Source organism: Lissotriton vulgaris, chromosome 7, assembly GCF_964263255.1.
Source record: "Lissotriton vulgaris chromosome 7, aLisVul1.2, whole genome shotgun sequence".
Taxonomy (NCBI): domain Eukaryota; kingdom Metazoa; phylum Chordata; class Amphibia; order Caudata; family Salamandridae; genus Lissotriton; species Lissotriton vulgaris.
In genome coordinates this window covers 835,686,460-835,698,668 of record NC_141695.1, presented here as the reverse complement: position 1 = coordinate 835,698,668, position 12,209 = coordinate 835,686,460, and the positions used below count along the sequence as shown (strand labels likewise).

The 12,209-nt window shown below is 42.1% G+C and overlaps 1 protein-coding gene across 1 annotated transcript in view; it reads left to right on the top strand.

The window, feature by feature from the left end:
- The window catches only part of PYCR1 (pyrroline-5-carboxylate reductase 1), a 108,786-nt gene extending 101,544 nt beyond the window's left edge, over positions 1-7,242 (top strand). The window contains exon 8 of the mRNA XM_086931178.1: positions 5,157-7,242. Coding sequence (XP_086787304.1) covers positions 5,157-5,319 — 163 coding nt within the window. The 3' untranslated portion in view covers positions 5,320-7,242. The remainder of the gene's footprint in view (positions 1-5,156) is intronic.
- Positions 7,243-12,209: the final 4,967 nt, after the last annotated feature.

The following is a 12,209-nucleotide window of genomic DNA, read 5'->3' as shown; positions in this document are numbered from 1 at the left end:
ACCATTTGCAAGCAGGCCTCTGTTCCAGACATAGGCAATGCCCAACAACCTAACAACGATAATAAAAAGTTAGATGCAACAGGTATAAGGGTGGCCAAAGAAGCAAACTTTGTGGGGGCCCTTCCCGCTCTTATAGATCCATGTTGGAACAATTGCAGAAGTTGGTGAAGCATCTCTCTGAGGAGTTTAGGAAAATGGGGAAGGAGATAGCCTTGGAGGTGGTATTTTCCTTGGACACTATCTGTTAGGCCCTCAGTGCCATGAACAGAGCTTCCTGTAGGTTGTAAGGGAGGGTTTGGGGGGGGTGGCTTCCAGAGGCTTCTTTCGGAGGCAGCAGCCTCAAGTAGAGGCTAAGGCCACTTCCCCTGACCCCACACACTCATTCCAGACACAAAAGCAGCCTTTCCTCCAGCAACTGGGTAGGGGTATCCCAGAGGTGCCTACAGTGTCAAAAACAACAAAGGTAGAGGGAGAGGTGGCTCCCGTAAAGGGGCCGCCACCTCTAAGCACTGACTTGCCCTGCCCACCCCATGATCACATATCATATGAAGGGGGAAGACCGCAAGCTTTCCTATCTCACTGGGAGGAAATCACATCAGATCAGTGGGTACTCACGGTTGTTCATGGCGGCAACTACCTAGAGTTTCTCACAACCCATCCAAACACCCCTCCCTGCACACATACCTTCAACAGAGAACATTTGCGCCTTCTAGAGGGAGAGGCGTAAGCGCTTTTCCGCACTTGAGCCTTCAAGAGTGCCTTCTCACCACTGGGGCTAGGGCATCTAATCTCTTCAGTTCGTCATTTCCAAGAAGGACCCTGTGGTCAGGCTCCTCAACCAATACATCCTGTGAGAATATTTCCACATGACAATAGGATGCAGGATGTCATGCCTCTGTTCCGGCAAGGCAATTACATGATGGCGCTAAACCTGCAGGACACATACTTTCACATCCCCATCCATCCCGCCCACCCGCGTTACCTCTTCTTATTGGTAAGTGGTCTTCAATACCTATTTAAAGTGCTCTCCTTTGGTGTTAGATTTATTTAATTCTGATGCGGTAAATATGCCCATCCGAGCCTTATTTTTACGGCTGGAAACATACATAGTATATCCTCAGTAGTATCATATTCCCAATGCATTTTGGTTGCTTTCATCAACCTTCGTCAGGGGTACACTACAAATTCAGACAACATTTTAGGCTTCATGTTTTAAAACGCATGTCATATCATTACAATGTCATTATTCATTATGTACTTTTTTAAAAAAACTCAATCAGGGGTTTCCCTCTAGTGCCTCCCAACGCTGAACTACTCTAAATCAACTCTCCTCCATTTCTGTTATGCTTTACAATCCAACATTAGAAAACATCTACCAAACTGTCTCCCCACTAACTTAGATGACAAAACTTGCCCATTGACTCTCGTTCCACATTAAATAGCAATCCCTCTCATACCTGTGAAGATTTTCGTAAACCTAGTTCTCATTCCTCGAGCCGGTTAACGGCTCTTTCACATTTGCCTCCATTTCAAGCACATCTAAGTTAGTGGGGAGACAGTCTCGTAGATGTTTTCTAACATTGGATTGTAAAGCATAACAGAAATGGAGGAGAGTTGATTTAGAGTAGTTCAGCGTTGGGAGGCACTAGAGGGAAATCGCTGATTGAGGTTTTTTTTAACAAAGTACATAATGAATAATGACATTGTAATGATATGACATGCGTTTTAAAACATGAAGCCTAAAATGTTGTTGTCTGAATTTGTAGTTTACCCCTGACGAAGGTTGATGAAAGCAACCGAAATGCATTGGGAATATGATACTACTGAGGATGAACTATGTATGTTTCCTGCCGTAAAACTAAGGCTCGGATGGGCATATTTACCGCATCAGAATTAAATACATAACGGTTTTTCATGTGACGGACGAAAAGGAATTAAAAATTGAGAACTGGAATAAATAGATTAAAACAACAAAACTGAATCAATTTTTGGAATCTTTTGTGCGACAACCCCTTTCAGCAGTGCTTCCGGAGCGAGATTACGTTCCCTAATCCATTGGCATCCACATTTTCCCGTATAACGACTATTTGCTGATCAAAATTGCAGGCAAGCAACAATGCTCAGCTTACACCCAAGCTGCAATATCCCTGCTTCATGACCTCGGATTCACTATAATTGCCACCACGTCTCACCTGAAACCCCTGGAAGCCACCCCATTCCCATGGTCCGTACTCAATTTGGGCACAGGCAAATCGTACCCTACACCTTGCTCTCAGGCCTTGCTTTAGGTCAAGCTAGTCGTTATCAAGACCTTGCAGACCTCCTCAGCAGGATACATTAACAAGTTCACGAGTAGAAACTCCACCCATGGTCCTCCTCAAGTACTTCGTACGCTGGGGTGCACAAAGATAGACACGTTTGTCACTCCAGAAAACAAAAAATATTCAAGCTTTACCTTTAGGTAACCACACACAGACCATTGGCAATGTACTATGAGTTAACTAGCCAGGGATATTTGCCTATGCTTTTCGGTCTCTCCAACTGTTTCCACATATAGGATGGACAGACATCCCTGACTGTTATCCTAGTAGCTCCCACTGGGATCAGGCAGCCTTGGTACTCCCCACTCTTTGAGACGTCGATCAGCTCCCATGAGTAGTTTCCAACCAAGCCAGATTTTCTGGCATGGAACAATGGCCATATCAGACACTCAGACCCCAGGCAACTCAAACTAGGAATTTGGCACCTGAAGTCCTAGAGTTCATTTACCTGCATCTCCCGCAGGAATGAATGCATGAATTGTGCGCGAATCCAGCAGGCCTACCAATTGTGCCTGCTATGTGGAAGAGGTTTGCCCACTATTGCATCTCCAATACCCTTGACCCTCTAACATCGAGGGTCCAGGAAATAATTTACTATCTTCACCATTTACAGAAGTCAGGCCTCACCTACATTTCCATATGGCCACATCTAGCTCCCAATGCCACATACATGCAAAACAGGGAAAATTCCTCCATGTTTCCCAAACAGGTAATCAAAGAATGCATGGAGGGCGCAAGAGGGTCATCCCTCCCATAGTCCCCCTGACCCTGTATGGAATCTCGATGTGGTCATTACCAGGCTCATGAGTCCTCCCTTTGAGCCCTTGCACTCTTGCCCTTTTCTGTTGATTTTCTGGAAAATGGCTGTTCTCATAGCCATAACCTACCCACAGACCCATTACCAAGCTGCATGCCCTTGCCCTTTAAGAGCCCTTCATTCATATTCACGTGGACAGGGTTGTTCTCACAACCAATCCAAGGTGGTAGCCCCGTTCTGCCTCACTCAGACTAGAGAGCTGCCTGTCTCTTTCCCACAGTTAGATTATGTAGTGAAGAGAACCCTCCATATCCTAGATGTCAAGCATGCTCTCATCAACAGAAACAAGCCCTTCCGTACGTTTGATCAGCCATATGTGGCTTTTGCAAACCTCACAAAGGTTACCCTATTTCCAAAACTGGTATTGTCAGATGGATAGTCAAGTGCCATCAAACTTGTTACTGCAAAACTAAAAAAGCTGTCCCTCTTATCCCCAGGGCACACTCACACGCTACATGCAAAAAAGCAGCAACCATGGCTTTTTGGGGTAAAATTCTATTAGCTAACATGAAAAACAGTCACTTGGTCAGACCCAAACTCCTTCACCAAACACTACTGTGTGGCTATTTTAGCCATTCCACAGGCTACATATTGTTTCAGACATCTGCTTCATCCGCAAGCTAGCCAACACTTGAAGGGGTTCTGCTTTACAGCCTATGCAGAGTGTGTAGCAACAGCAACATATACTACAAAAAGAATGTTTTACTTAAACCCTATAAGCATCTATTCTTCGTGTATAGAGCTGTAGATTGTATCTACAGCCCTACACGCTATAAACAGATGCTTACAGGGTAAGTAACATTTTCCTTATAGTATGGTAGCAAAAATAAATGCGGCCCAATAGCATGTTATTTAGCGCAGTTCTATTAATAAAAATGCATTCACACATTTATTACTACAATGCAAAGATCACATTCAAGTGTATTACCACAGTTCAGCAAAAATAACATGGGAAAAATATGTTCTAGTGCCAGAAAGATTACATATAACAATGAATTTACTCGGTGAAACAACTCTCCTAATAGTGGGGATATCTCTTGAGGGTGATTTTACCTTGCAGCACACATTTAACTTCTTGCATCCTCCTTTTTATTAAGTACATTTGATAAAGCAAACACACATGAAAGAATGCTGTGGCATAAACCATATATGCAGATTTACATAAATAATATGTCATTTATTACAATTGTGGAGTGAGGCTATGACTACCCAGAGGCAAAGCCTCGACTGGGTCTATAAGGCCCTCCCTTCTTCAACAATGATAATAAATAAAATATTCTTCTCTGCAACAACATATACAGTGTATGTCCTGCTTTAAGAAATGTATTTAAGCAGATTCAGAGCACAAACTCTTTGCACTGCCCCTTAATGTGAACAGTATGGATCCAAGAGCATGATGCTCCAGAAGATGGAGTCACTGTGGTAAAACATGAGATCTGACCTTTGGACTGTGGTACTGAATATACTAATCTGCATTCGTTACCACACTTGCTCCAAATAACATGTTTGGACTACATTTATTTAAACAGGCATATCTATGCCATGAAAATATTAGTAGGCCAATAAAACGTTACTTTGAATAAGTGTACTAATCAACACAAATTGCCACATTTATTATTACAGTACAAATGTATTACTATCATAGTAGAGCATGACTGACTTGAGAAAACATTCTTTAATGCCTCGCTGGTTACATTCTAGAACCACCTTTCTATATAGAGCAAAGCACATAAATACTGCACATAAAGAAACGCATGGCATAAACCATACATGCAAATATGCTGAATGCAATATACTATTTATTCCCATTGTGGAGGGAGAAGGAGGGGCAGCATGACCTACTCGAGACACAATTGTGGTGAGTTATGGCCCCTCCACACACTCAATGTTGATAAATAGCATATCAAACTCTACGCATCGGCTACATTACAAATATATTGTCACAATAAATGTTCTGCTACACAAAGGGAATTAGAGTGTTCGTGTATTTTACTAACCTATGTCTTTCTGTCCTGTAGGGAGCTGCAGTTCATGGCCGACCAGGAGAAGGTCCCAGCAGCAGCAATTAAAAAGACCACCTTGAGCAAAGTGCAGCTGGAGTCTCCCTCTATCACCACGGCACCAGCAGGGGCCAAAGTTAGCCTATTCAACAACAGATATCCTGGTGTGAAAAAACACTAAGTTGCCAAACTCCAACAAACAGGTCAAGACTGGGCCAGAAGCCGCAATGTGTTCCTTCTTGAGGGCAGGGTGGTCCTTTATTAATGATTTCCTTCAGCCAAGTTGGCTAATTTAAAATATAGGGTTTTTCTGTCACTCTGTGCTGGAAAGAAGACACGTCTCTCCATTCTGCAGCTCACATGCAGCACAGAAAGAAGGATGTTACAATAGTGAGGTTGACAAGGGGCTCTTCTTCCATTATGGGAAGGTGGGAGATATAGATATGAATGGAAGAGGCATACCCCCACTTGGCCTTTCAGGATCAGAGCTGAAATTTACGATGTCTTCTACCCTGAAGGTTTGGTAGGTGCCTTTCTACAAATCCACTCTCCTTCAATAGCACTTGTTTAGTAATGAAGTTGGGAAGAATGAATTTGCTCTGTCCTTATTTTGCTTCAGACCATTCCTTGACAATCAAGGTGGTTTAGAACTAGGAGTTCCTGACAGGAGTTGTACGCTCTACCTACAGTTCATCCCTTATGGGCCTTCTGTACCTGTGCTTCCCTCGGTGAGCACTACATGCAGACTATAAAGACTTCTAAATATGTGCCATCAGTACCACTTTAAAAAGCTTCCCTGTGTCACGATCTGGCGTTCATCCACAGACCCTGTTCGATTCGGACATTATGTCTTGTACTTACTTAACTTTGTTTCCTGTTACCAGTTTCTTTTTTCGGTCAATTATTAGACTGTTACTTTGAGTGTCTGTTACCGAAAACGGAATTCAGAACAACCACACAGTGTTCATCATGACTTGGATTTGGTTTACTGTTACCAGCTTTGTGAGTGCAGCCTGGCAGTTGGCTTCCTGTGAGCCCAGAGGGCAGAATCATTTGTTTCTCACCAATGGACAGAAATACCACAAAGACCACTGGCCTGATTTCTCTTATAGAAGACCAACATTGAGTAAAGAAAAAAAGGTTGACCGCTATTAAAGTTGTTGAAATCCCATTTTCCAGCTGTACCAGATGCAGTGTTTATATGTGGTCGGACATTTATGAACTTGGCAGGAGTCATCTGGCTGCAGATCTTCCAATATGGCCTTGAGGAAGTTTGTTTCTATCACTGTTCACATACGTTAGTACAGTGGTTCATGCCATGCCATTTAATTTTTATTTCATTGCATTTTTGCCGTTTATTATAGCGTGACCTAGGCCCTAAGGCATCAGAGCGTTTTACTTGAGCACCAGATTATATTGCACAGTGTCGCACGAGGAGATTAAGTGATTTGCCCAGAATCACAGGATGTTGAGGTCACGCCAGGACCGGAGCCCGGTTCTCCAGTTCCAAAGCCAGCTGCTCAGGCGGTTAGCCACATCTCCTTTCCCGTTTGGGATTTGGACATGATCCAGAGTGCCCTAGTAAAGGAGACTAGCTATGGTTCCTGTACCACCGAAGATAGTGAGGGAAAAGGGGTAGTCAGGTTCTCATAAATTAGTCCTGATATAGTTCCTGTAAAACTGCTGACCAAAATAATGATCGATGGGTACTTGTACATTAGTCCTGATAATGTAGAACTGTGGTCAAAATAACGATTTATGGGGTGGACACAATGAAGGAGCATGTTTATACCTAAGGACATGATGCACAAAAATACCATTAGTTGGATCAGTGGAGCTGTCTAGAGGCCAGTATTATTTTCAGGCACAGATTTGGCTGTGATGTTTAAAGGTAGGATTACTGCACTTTAGTGTCTTGAAATAATCAAAATATAATTTGCCTGACCCGTTCGTATGTTGCCAGTTTTTATGTAATTGCCCATTTGCGCCTCGAGACTTTGATCTGATTCTGTATTGACTTTTCTTAAATATGTGGATTGTGGTAAAAAGGGTAAAAGTCCCATGGATGGTCTGATCCAGCCTTGGTAAATAGATTTGTTCTACAGTTTTGTAGTTATTGTTTTATTTCTGCAGGTCCTGAATTTTTGGTGGTCAGTTTGCTTTCCAGCCATTGTCAACTGCGAGAAGATGTTGTAGAAAAGTGTAATCTTTCATTTACCAATAATCTGATTGCATCCCTCTATGGAAAACCACCAGTCAGAGTGGGACACTGGTGTGGGCTGAGTCAGAGCACATGCTCTTGGCAGGCCATGCAGGACCAAACACTACCAGGTGCTGTACATCTCCACCTCCAGCTGGCATGAGTAGACTAACCTGCTTAGGATCAAAAGAGGCTAAGGTACAGTGCAAGGATTGGGCATTAAGGGGACTGTGTCTAGAAGACTGATACGTACTACCACAAAATTAACAATATTTTCCTATGGGAGAAATAGGCAGAGATAACTTGATGTGTAGTCAGCAGTTTCCAATAGGGAAATTGACCCAAGCTTGCACTGAAGAGTTAGTATAGTAGCATACAACGGAAAATTGCATTTGCTAATAATTGCTTGTTCCCTCACACGTAATTGTCCCATTGACCATGGTGTACCTCATTTTTCTTGCCCTCTAATATTTTATGTACAGTATTGTGACAGAAGTAATACTTTGTCTCTTTGAGTAAAAGCTCATACTGGACATTAATTTAAAAATTGACCCCAGTAACCCCTAAACAATCTTCTTGACAACATTGCTCCGCTCCAATTGAAAAGAGCCTCCACAAAAGACTCAAAACCCTGGTATTACAGGAGGCTAAATGAAGACAGACGCTCTCTCAGATTAATTGAACGACGATGGAGAGCCGCTTCCTCAGCTGATCACCTTAAGCTCCTAAGACTCTCCAGAAACTCCTATTTTAGGAAAATCAGAAAGCCTAAACCGACTTCAGGTCGCAACTTGACCACGGCAAGAATAGACCCAAAAAGCTCTTCGACCTTATTAAATCCCAAACTAAGAGCATACTTACTCTCCCGAACGCCATCCGTCTTGATCTACCCAATTGTGAAGAATTTGCCTCCTTTTTTGCATCTAAAACAGAATCCATAAAATCAGATTTACTCAAGGACCTCTTATCCATCTCAGACATGGATAAGAATCGATCTGCGGACCCGGTTGGTGCGCAAACTAACATCCTCCCTAAATTCAAACTCAAAGACAACGCATCTTGGTCCCACTTCAACACGTACAGTGAAGACTCTATACTAAAGGCACTAACTTCTCTGAAACCTTTCAACCATTTCACAGACCCGCTCCCGGCTAACTACTTAAAAGACTAAATTCCCCTGCTACTACCTCTCTGGACTAAGATTGTAAAGGCGTCCCTCCTTCAAGGAATCATTCCAGACATCCTGAAAACTGGTCGGGTTTCGCCGATCCTGAAGAAGACAATAGCTGACCCCTTGGACCTAAATAAATATCGGCCAATTTCTAACATACCTACGTTAGCCAAACTCTTGGAAAAATGTGTTAACTTGCAGTTGAACAGTCACATTGATAAATTCAACTTGCTTAACCAATTTCAATATGATTTCCGAGCAGGTTATAGTACCGAATCGGCCCTGACTCATGTAATTGGCGAAGCTCTAAATATTCTGGATCAAGATAAAGCTTGTCTACCGTCTGCTTTTGACACCGTCAAACACTACAACCTGCTTGAACTCCTTAAACACAGAATGGGATTGTATGACACTGTATATAATTGGTTGGCCTCCTTCTTTCAAAACAGATCCCAAAGATTCCAAATCAATCAAACCCTGTCCAATCCTTTGCCTGTAACTCTTGGAGTTCCATAAGGCTCCTCTCTCTCACCGACCCTTTTCAACCTTGTTATGGAACCTCTTACTGATCTTCTCAGCTTCACCAAGATACATTTCCTTATGTATTCTGACGACACCCAAATGTATATCAAGATCCACTCACTCGATGACATCAAATCACTCAACTCCACTCTACAAAAAACCCAAACTTGGCTGGCTGAAAATCATCTGAAAGTAAACGCCCTCAAAACAGAATTCCTCCTAATCGCCCCCCCTAACAAAACTCCCACTATCCTTGATTGGCTGAAGCACCTAACACCTCTCAAAGGTCAACCACTCATCGTCGATTCAGCTAAATCACTTGGAATAATTCCTGACAGTAATCTAAAAATGCAGAAGCACATCAGTGCCTCCACTGAAGGAGCCAACTTCCATTTGAAGAACCTGCGAAAAATGAAACCCTTTCTGCCAGCCTTTGATTTAAAAAAAGCTGTTCAAGCCCTAGTAATACCTAGAGTGGAATACGGTGCTGTAACCCTATGCGGCCTCCCAAAGTCATCGACAGCCCCATTAAGAGCCACTATCAACTCTGCTGCGAGACTCATCACTGGCTCAAAGAGAAACTCACACATATCACCTGACCTCAGAGCCCTCAACTGGCTACCATTTGAAGCTAGAATTCATCTTAAAATCGCTTGTATGACTCACAAAGTCCTTCACCACAATTCCCTGCTCCATCTAGCTCAGCAACTGGAGTTCTCTGCTGGCAGCAGAAGCTCCAGTAGTGTCAAGACACTTCTTCTAAAACCACAACAATTTGCCAAGAAAAAAACATACTCTCGCTCATTCTCTGGTATGGCTCCTAGGGTCTGGAATGCTTTGCCCACGGAAACAAGAACGAACCTGTCCCCTGCCTCCTTCAAAAAAGAAGTGAAAGCGATCCTCATGGCTCAATTCACGTGATCCTGACCGTTCTGCTAGCTTTTGTTTTATTGTACCTATATGTATTTGTCCTCAATTAGCTGACATTTGTTCCTTCAAGATAACTGACTTTACATGCTTAAGTTTTGTACCATGGTTGCACCGATCTCTTGTTTTGCTACATTTTGGTTTCTTTTTTACATTTGTCTTGTATAGAGCTCTGATACTCGTAAGAGTCTTTTCACGCTATATAAAACCTTAAAACATTTTTTTAAATGTCCCAGGTGACAAGGCAAGGACCTTCTCAATTTGGTTCATAGATCAATGCTGGTAGTTGTAGTTCTAATTTTTATCAACATGATCTGATGAAGGAAAGCCTACGACTGAAGAAGCATTGTGTCCTTAGTGAGTTGGAGTAATCTGCAAACCTTATGTATTCATACTGTTCAAGTGACCATCATTTAGGGTCTTACCCCGCTTTACCTACATTTTGTATTAAGACAATGGCCTCCTAATGACATCTTTTTATTTACCTGCCAGTAATTATCAGGGTTTCTTTGCAACCTGGCTGGGTTGAGAGATAATACCCTCAACAACACTGGTGTTAAAGACTATGCAACACCCAAAAAATGTCAATGTGCCACTGCCCAAATATTTGTCTCTCTCTGTATTTGTTACTTTTGTTGTATGGGTAGACTATCACGTTGATACTATAGGAAAATGGGCATTAGGGAAATTAATGAAATATTCTGCCTCCGAGCAGAATGCTGTATAGCACACATTGATGTAAGGATGGTACCTTCTCTTTTTTTTTTAACGATCCCTCAAGGGATGGAGCATGATTATCGTACTCGAGCTGAAGTAAATTTGCCAGATGACACCATGTTATCAAGAGCCAAGTGCATTCTGGTTGCAGCTTTTAGTATCACATTGAGCTGTTGACTTTCCCACCGTAGTGCCACACTGATACCACTCTTGTGCTACTGTGCTGTATAAGTGAACAAATCGTTTTAATTTCCATTACTTAAACCAATTGTACGTATTTACTAGATTATAGTGGTTTGTAAAAAGAGAACCCATTACAGTAGCACTGTATCCTTGGTGACATGAAGTTAACAAAAGGCCTACTATTCTAGCTCTCACTGATTAGCAAACACTTCTGTGTACTATTTGGGATGCCCCCTTCCTCAAAGCTAAATCAGCCCACGTGTGGCCCTGTTTTTTGCTAGCCCACTATCTTTTGTCTCTCCCCCTCCACAGCAAGCATCCGTAGCATTGCCCTCGCAAAGACCAGACATAGTCCTGGGCTAGAATTAATATTGTTTTTTAGAATTATATTCCTTAACATGACAAGTGTTCTGAAATAAGATTTTCAGGTTCACCGTAATGAGCTTTACTTTACTTTCTTTGCTGCCCCCTTTTTTGCAAAGCTGTCAAGTGTTGTGACATTGCTTTATGTTTTGATCACATTGCTCTGAATGGAAGCACTCATATGCGGTCACTCATATAGCACCTCAGTCATTTATTCAACCACTTCTCCTTACAAACACCTATCTATCCACTTACCAATGCATTCGTACATGTATTCACCCGCTAATTCAGTCACTTATGCAACAACTCAGTCGCTCATCTAACCAACGTTAGTAAGTATTTTTATTGTGATGATTATTTAAAATCTTACAATATAACGAATATAAAAGAAACTATTAAAATATATATTACAGCATAAAATCGAATAGAGTTATCATTGCCGGACCTTTACGAAGAGTTACGTTTTGCTGTGGTTACATCTCCGAGTTTCCTTTTGACCAGCATCAGGAACTTTACGAAGGATACATTTAGAGCAATGTCATTTGAGTCCATACATTTAATTACTGCCTGCCTGCATGTTCTTATGCCACATGATTTTAAAGCTAACTTAAGCATTGATTTTCTCTCTTGCGTGAGTGCAGGGCAGATACACAGGAGGTGTTGAATATCTTCTTCGCCCATGTTACATAGTCTACAATTCGTATGGGTTTCTTGAAACTCCCATGGCGGAAGATGACATAGGCCTGGCATGGATCCAAATCTTGCTTTAATGAGCACCTGCTTATTTTTTTCCATCCACAGAGTTTTCAGATATTGTTGTATCTCCTTCTTTTTATAATCGTTTAGCACCGTCCAGGCATGTTTTCTATTGGTAACGGTAGCCTTGTCCTTTAGAATGGATAAGTGGTCTGCAGCTTTATTAATGATTTTCTTAAATGAAGACTTGGTTATGTTCATTTCCCATATCGAGATAACCCCAAGTTCATTA